Raw genomic sequence first — 22,364 nt, 5'->3', positions numbered from 1 at the left:
CAGTGTCACTAATGTGTCATTATATAGTGCTGGGTGTTATACTGATGCAGATACCACTGACCCTATAACCAGCCCTTCTCTGGCTATACCCATGTGCCAGTGACACTACTGTGTCATTATATAGCGCTGCATGTAATTATACTGATGCAGATACCACTGACCCTATAACCAGCCCTTCTCTGGCTATACCCATGTGCCAGTGTCACTACTGTGTCATTATATAGTGCTTGGTTTTATTATACTGATGCAGATACCACTGATTCTATAACCAGCCCTCCTCTGGCTATACCCATGTGCCAGTGTCACTACTGTGTTATTATATAGTGCTGGGTGTTATACTGATGCAGATACCACTGACCCTATAACCAGCCCTTCTCTGGCTATACCAATGTGCCAGTGTCACTACTGTGTCATTATATAGCGCTGGGTGTATTTATACTGATGCAGATACCACTGACCCTATAACCAGCCCTTCTCTGGCTATACCCATGTGCCAGTGTCACTACTGTGTCATTATATAGTGCTTGGCGTTATTATACTGATGCAGATACCACTGACCGCATAACCAGCCCTTCCCTTGTCTGGCTATACGCATGTGCCAGTGTCACTACTGTGTCTTTGTATAGTGTTTGGTGTTTTTATACTGATGCAGATACAGCTGATTCTATAACCAGCCCTCCTCTGGCTATACCCATGTGCCAGTGTCACTACTGTGTCATTATATAGTGCTGGGTTTTATTATACTGATGCAGATACCACTGATTCTATAACCAGCCCTCCTATGGCTATACCCAGGACCGTCTTTAACACAGGGCAAAAGGGGCAGCTGCCCTGGGCCCAGTCTTTGTTGAGGGGCCCTATAGTCCTAAAAAAAAAAAAAAAATTTTTTTTTTTTAAGTTCATGCCAGACTGCTGATGTCATGTAACATGGGGGACACACACAGTCAGTCCTAATATTGTCACAGTAAAACCTTCTCTATATTTATTTGTGAGAAAAGGTGCCAGACCGTGCCAATGTCATGTGACATTCCAAGCTAGTGCCATGTGCTGTTTTAGATGTGCACTGTGCAGCACTGGATGCTAAACCCTAACTAGGCATCCAGTCAATCCCACTGCATCAGAAAAGGTCCTGCTGGGGTTACCACTGTTACCAGGTAACTGCTCTGGTGGTGGGGATTGTTTCTGGGTAGGGCTGACTATAGGCGCATGCAGCCGAAAGCTGGAGTGTCAGGCACGTGAGGATTTGAGCATCTGTGCAGCTGCACACACTGCTCTCTTCAGTCTTGAGGCTGTGTGACTCGTCTGTATCCATGCAGCCTTGGGCAGACAACATGCAGTCTGCTGGTCCCCTTATCCCTGCTCTTTCTGCTGTGGCTCTAAGGTCAACTAACTGAAGTTTGTTAGGAAAACAGTGCTTTGTAGAAAGGTGTCAGTGGGAAGAATAAGTGAGTGTACACATGCCCCTCCCCCATGCAGCATTGTCTAGTGCAGGATGAGAGGGAACTTGTTCCTAGCAAAGTAGTGACATGTGCTGCTGTGGCTGATGTATAGTGTCATGCTGATACTTCACACATTAAGGTAAGGTTTATTTTTATAGTTTTTATTTCTCTCTGTTTTAGATTTTACAGCTTCCCATAGTAGTTCTACTGTTCCAGTCAGTAAACTTATATCTGTCTGCACCTCTATGCTTCCGCCTGAGTCTTTACCTTGCTTTGCTCCTGTTGGCTGCTCTAAATCTCTTTAACCAGCTAACCTCACACCAGAATCACATTCAAAAGCATATTAAATTAATCCAAAGTGGAGGAATTTATATATTTATTTACTTATTAGTACTGCTTAGGTCCAGTTTCACATATTGCAATTTTTTTTAATGATTAGCCCAGCAGTGGATGATCCACTGCTGGGCTAATAATTAAAAAAAAAAAAAAAAATTGATTTAGTTGTTTTTTTGGAATGTTGGGGTGGAGAGCGAAATTGCATGGGAGGGGGGCCCAAGAAAATGTTTGCCCGGGGTCCAGTCAATATTAAAGACGGCCCTGGCTATACCCATGTGCCAGTGTCACTACTGTGTCATTATATAGTGCTGGGTGTTATTATACTGATGCAGATACCACTGATCCTATAACCAGCCCTCCTCTGGCTATACCCATGTGCCAGTGTCACTACTGTGTCATTATATAGTGCTGGGTGTTATACTGATGCAGATACCACTGATTCTATAACCAGCCCTCCTCTGGCTATACCCATGTGCCAGTGTCACTAATGTGTCATTATATAGCGCTGGGTGTTATTATACTGATGCAGATACCACTGATCCTATAACCAGCTCTCCTCTGGCTATACCCATGTGCCAGTGTCACTACTGTGTCATTATACAGTGCTGGGTGTTATTATATTGATGCAGATACCACTGATCCTATAACCAGCCCTTGTCTGGCTATACGCATGTGCCAGTGTCACTACGGTGTCATTATATAGTGCTGGGTATTATTATACTGATGCAGATACCACTGATCCTATAACCAGCCATCCTCTGGCTATACCCATGTGCCAGTGTCACTACTGTGTCATTATATAGTGCTGGGTGTTATACTGATGCAAATACCACTGATTCTATAACCAGCCCTCCTCTGGCTATACCCGTGTGCTAATGTCACTACTGTGTCATTATATAGCGCTGGGTGTTATTATACTGATGCAGATACCACTGACCCTATAACCAGCCCTCCTCTGGCTATACCCATGTGCCAGTGTCACTACTGTGTCATTATATAGTGCTGGGTGTTATTATACTGATGCAGATACCACTGATCCTATAACCAGCCCTCCTCTGGCTATACCCATGTGCCAGTGTCACTACTGTGTCATTATATAGCTCTGGGTGTTATTATACTGATGCAGATACCACTGATCCTATAACCAGCTCTCCTCTGGCTATACCCATGTGACAGTGTCAAGACTGTGTCATTATAAAGTGCTGGGTGTTATTATACTGATGCAGATATCACTGACCCTATAACCAGCCCTTGTCTGGCTATACCCATGTTGTGCCAGTGTCACTACTGTGTCATTATATAGCGCTGGGTGTTATTATACTGATGCAGATACCACTGATCCTATAACCAGCTCTCCTCTGGCTATACCCATGTGCCAGTGTCACTACTGTGTCATTATACAGTGCTGGGTGTTATTATATTGATGCAGATACCACTGATCCTATAACCAGCCCTTGTCTAACTATACGCATGTGCCAGTGTCACTACTGTGTCATTATATAGCGCTGGGTATTATTATACTGATGCAGATACCACTGATCCTATAACCAGCCCTCCTCTGGCTTTACCCATGTGCCAGTGTCACTACTGTGTCATTATATAGTACTGGGTGTTATACTGATGCAGATACCACTGATTCTATAACCAGCCCTCCTCTGGCTATACCCATGTGCTAATGTCACTACTGTGTCTTTGTATAGCGCTGGGTGTTATTATACTGATGCAGATACCACTGACCCTATAACCAGCCCTCCTCTGGCTATACCCATGTGCCAGTGTCACTTCTGTGTCATTATATAGTGCTGGGTTTTATTATACTGATGCAGATACCACTGACCCTATAACCAGCCCTCCTCTGGCTATACCCATGTGCCAGTGTCACTACTGTGTCATTATATAGTGCTGGGTGTTATTATACTGATGCAGATACCACTGATCCTATAGCCAGCCCTTGTCTAACTATACGCATGTGCCAGTGTCACTACTGTGTCATTATATAGCGCTGGGTGTTATGATACTGATGCAGATACCACTGATCCTATAGCCAGCCCTTGTCTAACTATACGCATGTGCCAGTGTCACTACTGTGTCATTATATAGCGCTGGGTATTATTATACTGATGCAGATACCACTGATTCTATAACCAGCCCTCCTCTGGCTATACACATGTGACAGTGTCACGACTGTGTCATTATAAAGTGCTGGGTGTTATTATACTGATGCAGATATCACTGACCCTATAACCAGCCCTTGTCTGGCTATACCCATGTGCCAGTGTCTCTACTGTGTCTTTGTATAGAGCTGGGTGTTATTATACAAATGCAGATACACAACCAGTATTTCACTCAGGCTTTATTTATTCCATAACTTATCACCCAATATCGCTAGCAGTCTCTTGACAAGCCACTAACTTTATTCACACTACATATTTTTTTGTATTCCTATTATTTAATCTGAAAGAAAAGATATACTAAGGTTGTGGCAGACACTGCAAGGGCTAGTCACAGACACCTTGCCTATCCCTGGTTATAACATTTAAACCTCTAAATTTCTGCATGTTTCTAAGCCACTACAGACAGCCTCTTATCATGTTTTTTTAATTAGCTTTTCACAACAGGACACTGCCATGTGGGCCATATAGATAACATTGTGCTCAAACCTGTGAAGTTGTGCAGGACACAGCACTAATTGGATAAAATGCAAGTAAATAAATAATAAATAAAAAGGTCATGTGATCAGGGGGCAGTCTGCAGAGGCTTAGATACAAGGTAATCATAGAGCTAAAACTATATTAATATAACCGTGTTGGTTATGCAAAACTAGGGAATGGGTAATAAAGGGATATCTATCTTTCTAAGCAATAACATTTTTGGAGTAGACTGTCGCTTTAAGATATGTTCCCTCCCCTGTCCTCATTCCGTTACGTTCCTACATTAGTTTCTCACTGTTTCTCTCACCTTATCTCGAATCTGAGGAAATATCTGAATAACGGTTTCAAGCATGGCTTCAGCAAAAGCTCCCTTCGTACTCTCATAATCCATTCCTCTCTTCTGTACTTTTTTGTCCTTCCACTCCTCAAACCACTCATATCGGGAAAACGTTAGAGCAGTCAAAGTGGACTTCCCTTAGGATTGTGAAAAAAAAATTAAAAAAATGATGGTCTTGGGAATATTTTATTAGCAATTTGGAGCAATAAAACAATGTTCTGTAATTCAAATTATTAGCAACTCTTTTATTAAAAATGGTGACTGATTACAAAATATTGTATGTGCGCAAAAAATGTAATTACATTTCATTGCATTAGCTGTTTAACTATTGACAAAATAAGTGTAAAGTTTTAGTGTCTATAAAACAATGGGAGCCACCATGTTGTAACTTAGGTTACCTTCTCTGCTGTGGCCAATTAGGGACAGTTATAAATAGATCACTAGAGTGTGCAGCCAATGGCTGTGTGGAATATAAGTGTTCTGCACTTCCATCTCAAACAGGAACTAAAAAGCTCACAATTTCAGAATTGAAGTTTTTTGTATGTATACAATTTATCATTTTATATTACCATCTCAAAGTGTTTAATGTCCCTTTAAGGGATACAAAGGTCAACATTCAAATGTGGATAGGTGCATTTCAATTTTAAATAGAAGATTTTTTGCAATATAATTTGATTAGAAAAATAACTCTAGTAAAAGGTATTACTGTTTTTCAGAAGCATACGCACATATGCTGCAGTGCAACGTGCAACAGCATTCAAACACCAAACCTTCTCAGAGAGTCAGCAGTGGATTGTATGAAACAATTTAAAGGGACATGAAACACATTTTTTTTCCGATTCAGATAGAGCATATCATTTTAAACAATCTTTTAATTTACTTCTATTATAAAATTTGCTTCATTCTTTTGATATCCTTTGCTGAAGGAGCAGTAATGCAGTACTGGGAGCTAGCTGAACACATTTAAAGGGACACTATACCCAAACATTTTCTTTCATGATTAAGGTAGAGAATACAATTTTAAACAACATTCTAATTTACTTCTATTACCTAATTTGCTTCATTCTATAGATATACTTTAATGAAGAAATAACAATGCACATGATGAACCAATCACAGGAGGCATCTATGTGCAGCTACCAATCAGCAGCTACTAAGCATATCTAGATATGCTTTTCAGCAAAGAATATCAAGAGAATGAAGCAAAATAGATAATAGAAGTAAATTAGAAAGTTGTTTATAATTGTATGCTCTTTCTAAATCATGAAAGAAAAAATGTGGGTTTCGTGTCCCTTTAATGAGCCAATGACAAGTGGTATATATATATATATATATATATACACACATACATATACAGCCACCATTCAGCACCTAGCTCCCAGTACTGCATTGTTGCTGCCGAGCCTACCTAGGTATCCTTTCAACTAAGGATACCAAGAGACATAAGTAAATTTGACATCAAATAAAAAAATGTGGGTTTAGTATCCCTTTAATGAACAGTGCTCTTGTGGTAATGTTTTAATGCGTACGACTTGAGTTAGTATATGTTGGTGTGACTAATTTGGTACAGAATATATTCAAGGAGTTTACCTGGACAACGCTCCTCATGGGTGGGATCTTTTGCAGATGGAGAGGAAATGTACAACATTGGTATATGATTTGGAGCATCATCTGGGGATGCATCATTAAAGCGTTTTCCCCTGAAATAAAAATAAGTAATAGACCTTAAATAAATGTATCAGTGGTTTTAAAATAAGTAGGTTTTGATAGTAATTCCATTTATTATATTATCTATCTAATTTTAGCCAATTAGTGCTGTGTCCTGCACAACTCCACGGGAGTTAGCACAATGTTATCTATAGGGCCCACATGAGCTAGCAGTCCCCTTTTGTGAAAAGCTAATAAAAAATCATGTGATAAGAGGCTGTCTGTAGTGGCTTGGAAATATGCAAAAATCTAGAGGTTTAAATGTTATAATAAAGTATATTAATATATCAATATTACTTGTGCAAAGCTGGGGAATGGGTAGTAAAGGCTGTATCAGTTGTGTACATCCTACTAATGTTCATTGGTACTTCCTGCTAAATTTCATATTGATATGTTATAATACTTTGGTCCTGCATGTTGTACAGATGTTTTAGATGAGCTAGGATGTGAAATACATCTCAGCTGGGCTTCGTGAAATAGATGAAGTTTGTATGCAGGCAGTGGTCAAATGCTTTAGGTCAGTGGCCTCAATTACCCCCAACAGGTCAGGTTTTCATTATAGCTGAACTAGAGCACAGGTGAAATAATCAGATGATCAGTAACCACGGTTACTAACTTGCTCTCGCCCATCACCTGATATCAGCAGTACATCACTTATGGTTTAGAAACCATTAAACAAAGTAATATTGCTACAGAGCTGAACTTCCTATAAATGAAAATGTTCCTACTACCCCATATGTGCATAACAATGCTTATTGTGGTTGGGACTGGGAGTGTACTTTATTTTTTAAAATGTAATTAATAATATTTCACTTTATAGACTTTATGTTTAATTCCAAAATGTTGATGAAATATACAGACCAACAATTTCTAGAGAGACTATAAATACCTCATATCTACTTGAGGTCAAGGCATCTGTTTACTACAATAGTCTAAGCAGGCACAACTGATAATGTGTGCCATAATACTTTGTGCAAACAATAACAGAAGATCGGGTATTAAAAATTGTTGGTTAAAATGCATTTTAGCGTCAGCATCTTAAAAGAACCCAATACCTAAATAACGTGCCCTATACCTTGAATGTAAAGCAGTTGTAGCACGATCATTAGCTACAGTTAAGTGTTGACCTTGCACACAATCCAAAATAACAATTTCACATTTAGTGCTTTTGAAAACCAGGTATTATTTATCACTTTGTATTATGCAATGAAAAATTCCCAATGCAATGTGCCTAGATTGACATTGGTGCACCTCACTGAGGAGGCCCACAAAAGACCAAAACGATAGTCTAGAGTTGTCATGTTCATCATTCAGAGGAGGATTGCCTGGTATTTTGGGCCTTTACTGTCCTTTTTATGTGGGATCAGACTGATATACTGTACTTCAGGAAAGTTCTCTGTAAAATTCACAATTGAGCTAAAAGAGGTTGCTTCAAAGTGCTGACCTACCAAAGAACAAAATACTGAGCAATTGTTAAATTCTGGTTGAGCGCTTCTGTCTGTATAAATCATTAGATCTACCAGAGATTGTGGTTTAGGTCTCACCAAACATCAAAGATTATTGTGAAGCAGTTACACTTCAAATAATTTTAGATTGGCACTGCTATGAGGACTCAAAAACCTAGATATTCATTGATTCACATATTCTAAAAGTCCCCACTGTAGGCACATTATGCTGGGTCCCAAATGAACTTCGACACCCAACTTGTCACTTCTCAGAGATCCATAGACACCTGTTCCATACCTGGGACTCCATTTTTTCGAGCACATACATTACAACAAAAAGATCTACTCTATTCCCAATCCCACTAAATGCAGACATGACGGGTGGCCTTGATAGTGGTATTCAATGCTTGAAGGAATGGGACCATACAGTACCTTTAGCATTTTTTATAGAGAAAGGGAAATTGAAAGAGAGAAATCAACTTAATGAAATTTCAGGGGGACTGTTCACTAGTTGGCTTAAGTAAGCCCAGCTATCTCACTTCTGACTTTCTTAAAATAATGACACCCTTTGAGATCTTATGTCTCAAAAGGGAAACCATCAAAAGTCCTCTCTCCTTTTCCCATAAATTATTACAATCTAAACACAAAAACACCCTTCCAACATATACTTCCCGTTGCCAAATGGAACTAAACACACATTTAACTGATAAAGATTGGGAAAGACTTTTCCATATATACCCGGAAATCATCTACCTCCCCTCAAGAAGTCAGCTATAATTGTCTTACTGCGATTGTATTTAACCCCAATGGGGCTTAATATAATATGGCTCAATGAGTGAATACTTCACTCTCCTACTTCAACGGCATAAATCAGATTGTACTTTTCTTTTTTTTAACTGTCCCATGGATTACACGCTAATCTTTACACCCGATAGTGAGCTGATTATCTCATTGTTATTTAACAGTTTGTTAATAAGGTCATATGGATACTATTATTATTTATGTGGCAATTTATTATATTACTGTATTACCTTTAAGATTAATAAAAGAACTGAAAATAAAAAATAAAATAAAAATATGTAAGGTGTATAGCAAATAACAACCAAAAACTACATTACTTAAAAGGACAGTCAAGCCAAAATTAAACTTAGGGCATACAATTTTAAACAACTTTCCAATTTACTTTTATAATCAAATTGTCTTTGTTCTCTTGATATTCTTTTTTGAAAGCTAAATTTAGGTAGGCTCAAACTGATTTCTAAACCAATGAAGGCCGCCTCTTATCTCAGTGCGTTTTGATAGTTTTTCACAGTTAGACAATGCTAGCTCATGTGTGTCATATAGATAACATTGTACTCACTCCCGTGGAGTTATCTATAAGTCAGCACTGATTGACTAAAATGCAAGTCTGCCAAAAGAACTGAGATAAGGGGGCCGTCTGCAGAGGCTTAGATACAAGGTAATCACAGAGGTAAAAAGTATATTAATATAATAGTGTTGGTTATACAAAAATAGGGAATTGGTAATAAAGGGATTATCTATCTTTTTTAAACAATAACATTTTTAAAGTAGACTGTCCCTTTAAGCAAAATTGTTGGGCTCCATCGACATAGAACTCAAGTTTTATCTGATATGAATTTTAATGTAGACCCTCATAGAAACCTATTATCTGAGGAAAAGGACACACCTGCTCTATCGGACAGAACTAATTATCCCTTATAGTACCCACTGTCTCATATAAAAGCTGCTAATAGTAAAAATATAAAATGGTGGATCAGTTACAGCTATTGGCCAAGAGATTATAAACCCAAGTGACTCTCCACGTCCCCTCCAGTACTAGGTTCCCTAAAGCCAGACTTCCATGCTAGCTTTTAATTTATAATTGCACTTCTGAGGGTAACTCTAGCTAGATGTGGATTCCCTTGAAACTACATACGAAGCATGGCAAAGGAAGCACGTTCACACCATGCCAGCATGGAAGGTTGGAGTTAAAGGGACATAATACTCATATGCTAAATCACTTGAAACTGATGCAGCATAACTGTAAAAAGCTGAAAGGAAAATATCACCTGAGCATCTCTATGTAAAAAAGGAAGATATTTTAACTTACAATTTCCTCAGCTCAGCAGAGTAAGTTCTGTGTAAAAAGTTATACTTAGCTGCTGCCCAGCTGCAGGTAAAAAAATAAATAAATGAAGAAATGAACAGCAGCCAATCAGCATCAGCAGTGCTGAGGTCATGAACTCTTTTACTGTGAGCTCATGAGATTTCACTTAACTCTCATGAGATTTCATTGTAAACTTCCTTACACTGAATAGGGAAATAAGATGAGAGTGCACGAGGCTCAACCCTTCGGCTGTCCTGGGACAGACATACTGATTTGCTGCTTAGAAGTCCTTTACAATGGGATGTGGCTACTGAGAAACTTTTGAGGTAAAGTATCTTTCTTTTTTACATAGAGATGTTCAGGTAATATTTTCTAGTCAGCTTTTTACAGCTATGCTGCAGCACTTTCAAGTGTTTAAACATTTGGGTATTATGGCCCTTTAATACCCAAGGACTGCATATTCTTTTTTTTTAAGTGGGCAAGCAAGAAGAAATAGGGATAGATAAATGTTTTAGCTATCATTAATGAAGTTTGGCATCCTTTATTGCAATTGAATGTCTATATGTTTGATGAACATTGATTTTAAACACAAGTTAACATAACAATTTTTCAATATTACTTAGGATTTAAAGGGACATGAAAAACATTTTTTTATTTCATGATTTAGATAGAGAATATGAATTTAAACAACTATCCTTTTTTACTTCTATTATCAATTTTGCTTCCTTCTCTTAGTATCTTTTGTTGAAGAAAAGTCAATACACATGGATGAGCCAATAACAATCAGCAGCTCCGAGTCTATCTAGATATACTTTTCAACAAAGGATACCAAGTGAACAAAACAAATTAGATAATAGAAATAAATTGCAAAGTTGTTTAAAAATGCATGCTTTCTCTGAATGACGAAAGAAAAAAAAAAAACTTGGGCTTCATGTCCCAATAATAAAAACAACCAAGGTAGCGAAATTAAAGTTCCAGTGTTGATTCTCACAGGAGTTGAGAATCAACATTTGAATGTTCTTTTAGAATAGCGAAAAGTTAGAAGTGATATACAAAAACATTTGTTAGAATCAAAAGTAATTTGCATTTGCTCACCCATTTGAATTGACAATTACTAGAACAGAAGCAATTTTACTTTTCACAAAATGTAAAATAAATGCAACAGAGTTTTAGAAACATTTTACCAATTGTATAACTGCATTTTGACAAAAAAAATTTTTTTACCTTTAATAACGTAATCTTGCATGAATCCAGTTTACATAATATGAATATTTTAGGGAGTTAAAGGGTCAGGAAACCCCAACATTTTCTTTTGTAATTTGGATAGAACATACAATTTTAATCAACTTTCCAATTTACTTCTATTATCAAATTTGCTTCATTGTCTTGTTATCCTTTGTTGAAGGAACATTGGCAGCTAGCTGAACACAATGTTCTTGTTATCGGCTGGTGCAATACCGCCCCGTGCAGATTGGCGGCCGCTAGCAGGGGGTGTCAATCAACCCAATCGTATTCGATCGGGCTGATTGCTGTCCGCCACCTAAAAAGTGGCAGATGAGTTAAGGTTCTTAACTTCCACTGAAGCGGAAGGTTCTTAACTTCCGCTTCAGGCGGAACTGAAGCGGAGTGGGTCGGCAGCATTCGCTGCTTCATAAATCGACCCCTGTATGTCAGGCAATAATTATTTCACTGTTGTAAAGAAAAACATAATTTATGTAAGAACTTACCTGATAAATTCATTTCTTTCATATTAGCAAGAGTCCATGAGCTAGTGACGTATGGGATATACATTCCTACCAGGAGGGGCAAAGTTTCCCAAACCTCAAAATGCCTACAAATACACCCCTCACCACACCCACAAATCAGTTTAATGAATAGCCAAGAAGTGGGGTGATAAGAAAAAAGTGCGAAAGCATAAAAAATAAGGAATTGGAATAATTGTGCTTTATACAAAAAAATCATAACCACCACAAAAAGGGCCTCATGGACTCTTGCTAATATGAAAGAAATGAATTTATCAGGTAAGTTCTTACATAAATTATGTTTTCTTTCATGTAATTAGCAAGAGTCCATGAGCTAGTGACGTATGGGATAATGACTACCCAAGATGTGGATCTTTCCACGCAAGAGTCACTAGAGAGGGAGGGATAAAATAAAGACAGCCAATTCCGCTGAAAAATAATCCACACCCAAAATAATTTAAATTTTATAATGAAAAAAACTGAAAATATAAGCAGAAGATTCAAACTGAAACAGCTGCCTGAAGTACTTTTCTACCAAAAACAGCTTCAGAAGAAGAAAACACATCAAAATGGTAGAATTTAGTAAAAGTATGCAAAGAAGACCAAGTTGCTGCTTTGCAAATCTGATCAACCGAAGCTTCATTCCTAAACGCCCAGGAAGTAGAAACTGACCTAGTAGAATGAGCTGTAATCCTTTGAGGCAGAGTTTTACCCGACTCGACATAAGCATGATGGATTAAAGATTTCAACCAAGATGCCAAAGAAATGGCAGAGGCCTTCTGACCTTTCCTAGAACCGGAAAAGATAACAAATAGACTAGAAGTCTTTCGGAAAGTCTTAGTAGCTTCAACATAATATTTCAAAGCTCTAACTACATCCAAAGAATGCAATGATTTCTCCTTAGAATTCTTAGGATTAGGACATAATGAAGGAACCACAATTTCTCTACTAATGTTGTTGGAATTCACAACCTTAGGTAAAAATTCAAAAGAAGTTCGCAACACCGCCTTATCCTGGTGAAAAATCAGAAAAGGAGACTCACAAGAAAGAGCAGATAATTCAGAAACTCTTCTGGCAGAAGAGATGGCCAAAAGGAACAAAACTTTCCAAGAAAGTAATTTAATGTCCAATGAATGCATAGGTTCAAATGGAGGAGCTTGAAGAGCCCCCAGAACCAAATTCAAACTCCAAGGAGGAGAAATTGACTTAATAACAGGTTTTATACGAACCAAAGCTTGTACAAAACAATGAATATCAGGAAGAATAGCAATCTTTCTGTGAAAAAGAACAGAAAGAGCAGAGATTTGTCCTTTCAAGGAACTTGCGGACAAACCTTTATCTAAACCATCCTGAAGAAACTGTAAAATTCTCGGAATTCTAAAAGAATGCCAGGAAAAATGATGAGAAAGACACCAAGAAATATAAGTCTTCCAGACTCTATAATATATCTCCCTAGATACAGATTTACGAGCCTGTAACATAGTATTAATCACAGAGTCAGAGAAACCTCTTTGACTAAGAATCAAGCGTTCAATCTCCATACCTTTAAATTTAAGGATTTGAGATCCTGATGGAAAAAAGGACCTTGCGACAGAAGGTCTGGTCTTAACGGAAGAGTCCACGGTCGGCAAGAAGCCATCCGGACAAGATCCGCATACCAAAACCTGTGAGGCCATGCTGGAGCTACCAGCAGAACAAACGAGCATTCCTTCAGAATCTTGGAGATCACTCTTGGAAGAAGAACTAGAGGCGGAAAGATATAGGCAGGATGATACTTCCAAGGAAGTGACAATGCATCCACTGCTTCCGCTTGAGGATCCCTGGATCTGGACAGATACCTGGGAAGTTTCTTGTTTAGATGAGAGGCCATCAGATCTATTTCTGGAAGTCCCCACATTTGAACAATCTGAAGAAATACCTCTGGGTGAAGAGACCATTCGCCCGGATGCAACGTTTGACGACTGAGATAATCCGCTTCCCAATTGTCTATACCTGGGATATGAACCGCAGAAACTAGACAGGAGCTGGATTCCGCCCAAACCAGAATTCGAGATACTTCTTTCATAGCTAGAGGACTGTGAGTCCCTCCTTGATGATTGATGTATGCCACAGTTGTGACATTATCTGTCTGAAAACAAATGAACGATTCTCTCTTCAGAAGAGGCCAAGACTGAAGAGCTCTGAAAATTGCACGGAGTTCCAAAATATTGATCGGTAATCTCACCTCCTGAGATTCCCAAACCCCTTGTGCCGTCAGAGACCCCCACACAGCTCCCCAACCTGTAAGACTTGCATCTGTTGAAATTACAGTCCAGGTCGGAAGAACAAAAGAAGCCCCCTGAACTAAACGATGGTGATCTGTCCACCACATCAGAGAGTGACGTACAATCGGTTTTAAAGATATTATTTGAGATATCTTTGTGTAATCCCTGCACCATTGGTTCAGCATACAGAGCTGAAGAGGTCGCATGTGAAAACGAGCAAAGGGGATCGCGTCCGATGCAGCAGTCATAAGACCTAGAATTTCCATGCATAAGGCTACCGAAGGGAATGATTGTGACTGAAGGTTTCGACAAGCTGATATCAATTTTAGACGTCTCTTGTCTGTCAAAGATAGAGTCATGGACACTGAATCTATCTGGAAACCCAAAAAGGTTACCCTTGTCTGAGGAATCAATGAACTTTTTGGTAAATTGATCCTCCAACCATGATCTTGAAGAAACAACACAAGTCGATTTGTATGAGATTCTGCTAAATGTAAAGACTGAGCAAGTACCAAGATATCGTCCAAATAAGGAAATACCACAATACCCTGTTCTCTGATTACAGACAGAAGGGCACCGAGAACCTTTGTAAAAATTCTTGGGGCTGTTGCTAGGCCAAACGGCAGAGCCACAAACTGGTAATGCTTGTCTAGGAAAGAGAATCTCAGAAACTGATAGTGATCTGGATGAATCGGAATATGCAGATATGCATCCTGTAAATCTATTGTAGACATATAATGCCCTTGCTGAACAAAAGGCAGGATAGTCCTTACAGTTACCATTTTGAATGTTGGTATCCTTACATAACGATTCAATATTTTTAGATCCAGAACTGGTCTGAAGGAATTCTCCTTCTTTGGTACAATGAAGAGATTTGAATAAAACCCCATCCCCTGTTCCAGAAATTGAACTGGCATAATTACTCCAGCTAACTCTAGATCTGAAACACATTTCAGAAATGCTTGAGCCTTCGCTGGATTTACTGGGACACGGGAAAGAAAAAATCTCTTTGCAGGAGGTCTTATCTTGAAACCAATTCTGTACCCTTCTGAAATAATATTCTGAATCCAAAGATTGTGAACGGAATTGATCCAAATTTCTTTGAAAAAACGTAATCTGCCCCCTACCAGCTGAGCTGGAATGAGGGCCGCACCTTCATGTGGACTTAGGAGCTGGCTTTGATTTTCTAAAAGGCTTGGATTTATTCCAGACTGGAGATGGTTTCCAAACTGAAACCGCTCCTGAGGATGAAGGATCAGGCTTTTGTTCCTTGTTGTGATGAAAGGAACGAAAACGATTATTAGACCTGAATTTACCTTTAGATTTTTTATCCTGTGGTAAAAAAGTTCCTTTCCCTCCAGTAACAGTTGAGATAATAGAGTCCAACTGAGAACCAAATAATGTATTACCCTGGAAAGAAAGGGAAAGCAGAGTAGACTTAGAAGACATATCAGCATTCCAAGTTTTAAGCCATAAAGCTCTTCTAGCTAAAATAGCTAGAGACATATACCTGACATCAACTCTAATGATATCAAAGATGCCATCACAAATAAAATTATTAGCATGTTGAAGAAGAATAATAATGCTATGAGAATTATGATATGTTACTTGTTGCGCTAAAGCTTCCAACCAAAAAGTTGAAGCTGCAGCAACATCAGCCAATGATATAGCAGGTCTAAGAAGATTACCTGAACACAAATAAGCTTTTCTTAGAAAGGATTCAATTTTCCTATCTAAAGGATCCTTAAAGGAAGTACCATCTGCCGTAGGAATAGTAGTACGCTTAGCAAGAGTAGAGACAGCCCCATCAACCTTAGGAATTTTGTCCCAAAACTCTAATCTGTCAGATGGCACAGGATATAATTGCTTAAAACGTTTAGGAGTAAATGAATTACCCAAATTATTCCACTCTCTGGAAATTACTTCAGAAATAGCACCAGGAACAGGAAAAACTTCTGGAATAACTACAGGAGATTTAAAAACCTTATCTAAACGTTTAGATTTAGTATCAAGAGGACCAGAATCCTCAATTTCTAAAGCAATTAGGACTTCTTTAAGTAAAGAACGAATAAATTCCATTTTAAATAAATATGAAGATTTATCAGCATCAACCTCTGAGACAGAATCCTCTGAACCAGAAGAACCATTATCAGAATCAGAATGATGATGTTCATTTAAAAATTCATCTGAACAATGAGAAGTTTTAAAAGACTTTTTATGCATACTAGAAGGAGGAATAACAGACATAGCCTTCTTAATGGATTTAGAAACAAAATCTCTTATGTTATCAGGAACACTCTGAGTATTAGATGTTGACGGAACAGCAACAGGTAATGGAACTTTACTAAAGGAAATATTATCTGCATTAATAAGTTTGTCATGACATGCAATACAAACAACAGCTGGAGGAACAGCTACCAAAAGTTTACAGCAGATACACTTAGCTTTGGTAGCTCCAGCACCAGGCAGCGATTTTCCAGAAGTATCTTCTGACTCAGTTGCAACGTGGGACATCTTGCAATATGTAAAAGAAAAAACAACATATAAAGCAAAATTGATCAAATTCCTTAAATGACAGTTTCAGGAATGGGAAAAAATGCCAGTGAACAAGCTTCTAGCAACCAGAAGCAATAAATAATGAGACTTAAATAATGTGGAGACAAAAGAGACGCCCATATTTTTTTAGCGCCCAATAAGACGCCCACATTATTTGGCGCCTAAATGCTTTTGGCGCCAAAAAAGACGCCACATCCGGAACACCGACACTTTTGGCGCAAAAGAACGTCAAAAATGACGCAACTTCCGGCGACACGTATGACGCCGGAAACAGAAAAAAAAATTTGCGCCAAAAAAAGTCTGCGCCAAGAATGACGCAATAAAATGAAGCATTTTCAGCCCCCGCGAGCCTAACAGCCCACAGGGAAAAAGTCAAATTTTAAGGTAAGAAAAAAATGATTGATTCAAATGCATTATCCCAAATATGAAACTGACTGTCTGAAATAAGGAATGTTGAACATCCTGAGTCAAGGCAAATAAATGTTTGAATACATATACTTAGAACTTTATAAAAAAGTGCCCAACCATAGCTTAGAGTGTCATAGAAAATAAGACTTACTTACCCCAGGACACTCATCTACATGTTGTAGAAAGCCAAACCAGTACTGAAACGAAGATCAGCAGAGGTAATGGTATATATATATATAAGAGTATATCGTCGATCTGAAAAGGGAGGTAAGAGATGAATCTCTACGACCGATAACAGAGAACCTATGAAATAGACCCCGTAGAAGGAGATCATTGAATTGAAATAGGCAATACTCTCTTCACATCCCTCTGACATTCACTGCACGCTGAGAGGAAAACCGGGCTCCAACCTGCTGCGGAGCGCATATCAACGTAGAATCTAGCACAAACTTACTTCACCATCTCCATAGGAGGCAAAGTTTGTAAAACTGATTTGTGGGTGTGGTGAGGGGTGTATTTGTAGGCATTTTGAGGTTTGGGAAACTTTGCCCCTCCTGGTAGGAATGTATATCCCATACGTCACTAGCTCATGGACTCTTGCTAATTACATGAAAGAAAAGTGGCATTTTCCCTTGGCATGGCCAGTTTTAAGTGAAGATGCAACATATACTAGCAAAATAATCCCTCCCTGACATGGTTAGCTGTGTGTAGAGTAATGGGAAAGTACCTACAGCTTCTCCAGGTTGTTTTCTGGAAGGTAGATATAATTGGTGGCTGGAAGATTAAGATCTTCCTTTGTGCCTTTAATTCCAACGAAAAGGCTAAAGCCTCCTGGGCCGTGCTTCACCCTGCTGAGCTGTGACTGGATTTCTGGGGGAAGAGAAAAAAATCAGATGGAAAGTTGCTATACAAAAACACTTATATTGAATAAAATGCATAAATTATCAACAATATGAGGACTGCATCATAAAATATTGAAAATTCAGATCATGAAAACCATATACTCATAAATATATTAACATCTTTCTGACTTCAAAGTCCCAATATTAGTGATGCACAGTTTTATAAACCATAAAAACACAAGCACAAAAACGTACTCAAAAAACTCTTCAGTGTTTATTTGGATAAGCTAAAGGCACTACTCCCAAAAGCACTTTAGGGTTGCCAGGTGTTCAGTATTTAACCGGAGCCTCCAGTATTTTAGCAGGCTGTCCACTAAAATCTTCACAAAAACTTACAAATGTTCAGGTTTTTTAAGTGTTAACTAAATATAAATGGCCTCCTTGTGTCTAAATAAATTACAAATATGGACCAGAAAGAATTAGGGGCAGTGAAGGGATGAAATTACTTCTGTTTTTGTTTGCTACCCCCAACCAAAGAGATAAAATTGTTGATTTCTATGTTACTGGCAGCTAAAAGGTAAAATCACTGTTCAACTGTGAAAAGTATACTTTATGGGATCAAAAGTAGAAGCCAAGGTAAAACTTTTGGAGGAGAACTGTGGGACCTCACCTACAAATCGTGCCCAGTCACCTACAGATTGTCCAGTATTGTTGTGAATCATGACAGCTGGCATTCCTATGTCCCACTCCCATTCAAATCCAAGCGGCCTACCATTATGCTCAGATTGGCTTTGGACTGGCTCTGAAGATTCCTACAGTTTTTTTTGAGAACCAATATTATTGTATTGGCTGGAAGCATGCAATTGGAAGGCAATGGAAAGCACTGGAGGCAATGAAGCCTTTGATAAGTTTAAATGACCTACCAGAGTAGATTTCTCAGTGGTTTTAAGTCCATGTTCACACTTGTGTTCTTATGCTCTATACAATTTTTTATCACTAAAATGTGGACTAAAATCTCCCTTTAATATCATACCTTTGTACTGCACCACCCTACACACCCATTTTTTTTTCTAAAAATGCTGACGACCAAGATCTAAGTTAGAATGGTTAATCAAATAATAGAAAAATCCCTCTCAAAATTTCCCTCTCAGTCAGCATGCATCTAATGTTCTAAAATGGTGCAATAGGGCAGCTCTCATTTGGTATGACGCATTTGTCTAAATGATCAAAACTGACCAACATACCTAAACTCATCTTTATGATTTCCTGTGCTTGATATGACCTGGTATAATGTATCTCTCATTTGCATATCTAACCCAGAACAGTACTAAGCAGCAAAGCAAACCTATCTTCTGCGGATAAGAACGAACACAGCAAGTAGCCAGTGTTAGCTTTACTAGGTTTACAAACAAATGTCTCACAATCTCAAAAAAATAAAAATATATATGATTATTATTATTATTATTAATAAAATAAGAGCATACAACAAAATGAACAATTAAAAACAAATAAAAACTAAAATAAAGAGCGCACCGCTCATTTGTTGTGTTCTCTTTTTAATTTTTTTTTATTGCTCAGTTAATTATTTATTTTCCCCCTATATATATATATATATATATATATATATATATATATATATAGGCATTTACACCTATCGATTCAGGTATATTTGCATTTTGTATTGGGTACATTTTGCAATGAAGTTTTTTTGTACTTTTTAGACGTGTGCTAGGTTTATTATTTTATCTTTTAACTTTGGAATGTACTTTCATGACTTATTTTGCCTTCTTTTTATATGCAATTTAGGTCTGAACATTTTCTAATTCTCAGGACTAAAAATGCACTCTTCTGATTTCCAAAGGCTAACCCTGCTACATAGATTTCCCTAATTTGCTTTAGCTGATAGCTGACAAATGATATACTCTATACTAATATTGTAACCAAGGCTAGCATTGAAGGTAAGAGCAAAGTACCTCTGGACGTATATAAACGCACAAATAGCTTAAAGGGACATGAAACCCAAAAGTTTTCTTTCATGCTTCAGGTAGAGAATAGAATTTTAAACATTTTAATTTTCTTCTATTATTTAATTTGCTTCAGTCTTTAGATATCCTTTTTTCAAGAAATAGCAGTGCACATGGGTGCACCAATCACATGAGGCATCTATGTGCAGCCACCAATCAGCAACTACTCAGCCTATTTAGATATGCTTTTCAACAAAGGATACCAAGAGAACGAAGCAAATTAGGTAATAGAAGAAAATTGGAAAGATGTTTAAAATTGCATGTTCTTTCTAAATCATGAAATAAAAATGTGGGTTTCATGTCCCTTTAAGATGTAAACAAGGGAAAATTCAGGATGTTGGTAAAAAAATTTATTCTATTGTGCCATTGACAGATATATACAGGTGAAACTCGAAAAATTAGAATATCGTGCAAAAGTTAATTTATTTCACTAATGCAACTTAAAAGGTGAAACTAATATATGAGATAGACTCATTACATACAAAGCAAGATAGTTCAAGCCGTTATTTGTCATAATTGTGATGATTATGGCTTACAGCTCATGAAAACCCCAAATCCACAATCTCAGAAAATTAGAATATTGTGAAAAGGTGCAATATTCTAGGCTCAAAGTGTCCCACTCTAGGAATCACAATCATGGGAAAGACTGCTGACCTGACAGTTGTGCAGAAAACCATCATTGACATCCTCCATAAGGAGGGAAAGCCACAAAAGGTAATTGCAAAAGAAGTTGGATGTTCCCAAAGTGCTGTATCAAAGCACATTAATGGAAAGTTATGTGGAAGAGAAAAGTGTGGAAGAAAAAGGTGCACAAGCAGCAGGGATGACCGCAGCCTGGAGAGGATTGTCAGGAAAAGGCCATTCAAAAGTGTTGGGGACTTTCACAAGAGCCACCACATACTGACGGATCCTGGACATGGGCTTCAAATGTCGTATTCCTCTTGTCAAGCCACTCCTGAACAACAAACAATATCAGAAGCGTCTTACCTGGGCTAAAGAAAAACAGACCTGGTCTGTTCAGTGGTCCAAAGTCCTCTTTTCTGATGAGAGCAAATTTTGCATCTCATTTGGAAACCAAGGACCCAGAGTATGGAGGAAGAATGGAGAGGCACACACTGCAAGATGCTTGAAGTCCAGTGTGAAGTTTCCACAGTCTGTGTTGATTTGGGGAGCCATGTCATCTGCTGGTGTTGGTCCACTGTGCTTCATTAAGTCCAGGGTCAACGCAGCTGTCTACAAGGAGATTTTGGAGCACTTCATGCTTCCTTCCGTAAACGAGCTCTATGGGGTTGCTGACTTCATTTTCCAGCAGGACTTGGCACCTGCCCACACTGCCAAAAGCACCAAAACCTGGATCAATGACCGTGGGATTACTGTGCTTGAATGGCCAGCAAACTCGCCTGACCTGAACCCCATAGAGAATCTATGGGGCATTGTCAAGAGAAAGATGAGAGACCGAACAATGCAGAAGAGCTGAAGGCCGCTATTGAAGCATCCTGGTCTTCCATAACACCTCAGCAGTGCCACAGGCTGATAGCTTCCATGCCACGCCGCATTGAGGCAGTAATTGCTGCAAAAGGGGCCCAAACCAAGTACTGAGTACATACAGTATGCATGTTTATACTTTTCAGAGGTCCGATATTGTTCTACAGGTATGTACAATCCTTGTTTTATTGATTGCATGTAATATTCTAATTTTCTGAGTTTGTGGATTTGGGGTTTTCATGAGCTGTAAGCCATAATCATCACAATTATGACAAATCACGTCTTGAACTATTTTGCTTTGCATGTAATAAGTCTATCTCATATATTAGTTTTACCTTTTAAGTTGCATTAATGAAATAAATTAAGTTTTGCACAATATTCTAATTTTTCGAGTTTCACCTGTACTATGAACTACCCATTATGAATGCTACCAGCCAATCAAGTAACAACCTCAGATAATTGTGCAAATGATCACATTATACTTTAATGTTAAGTTAATTTATCAGACAATTGTATTTAAACAAACGTAACACTGTTTATATAAACTGGGTTATTTGGTACATGCATACTAATTTTTAATACAAATTTAATAATATACTGGAAAGTTAACTCCTAGCACCAGTCTGGAAATGTGTAAATACTGATGCTAATAATCTATAGGTGCAATTAATATCACTAAACAGGAGTATGATAAGTTATTTAAAAAATGCTATTGCCAAATAAGCCAGTTTAAAAAAAATGTTTTATGTCACTTTAAAGGGATATGATACAGTGCTCCTTTAGTAAAAACAAATATCTTAAATCAAAGTAATCATGAAATGAAACAGGTTGTGTAAAAAAGAACAAACAACTTACATGTTTTCTTGCTAAATTCTCAGTGTAGCCACTGCCCTCATGGAGATTCTGTCTCTTCTGAGCATGGGCAAAACTGACTACCTGTTTATCTGTCCTTAGCTTAATAATAACCCAGCTCATGTTACTCTAGAGAAGTTTTATGACCACGCTAGATATTCCTTACTAT

General features: G+C 38.0%; 1 protein-coding gene across 1 annotated transcript in view; it reads right to left on the bottom strand.

Moving 5' to 3' along the window:
- The window catches only part of RETSAT (retinol saturase), a 63,947-nt gene that overhangs the window by 5,736 nt on the left and 35,847 nt on the right, over nt 1–22,364 (bottom strand). Inside the window, exons 7-9 of the mRNA XM_053718132.1 lie at nt 17,724–17,862; nt 6,354–6,463; nt 4,734–4,900 (exon numbers count right to left, since the gene is read on the bottom strand). Coding sequence (XP_053574107.1) covers nt 4,734–4,900; nt 6,354–6,463; nt 17,724–17,862 — 416 coding nt within the window. The remainder of the gene's footprint in view (nt 1–4,733; nt 4,901–6,353; nt 6,464–17,723; nt 17,863–22,364) is intronic.

Source organism: Bombina bombina, chromosome 6 (assembly GCF_027579735.1).
Source record: "Bombina bombina isolate aBomBom1 chromosome 6, aBomBom1.pri, whole genome shotgun sequence".
NCBI lineage: Eukaryota > Metazoa > Chordata > Amphibia > Anura > Bombinatoridae > Bombina > Bombina bombina.
The sequence above is the reverse complement of the archived record's forward strand: the minus strand, read 5'-3'. Positions and strand labels throughout refer to the sequence as shown.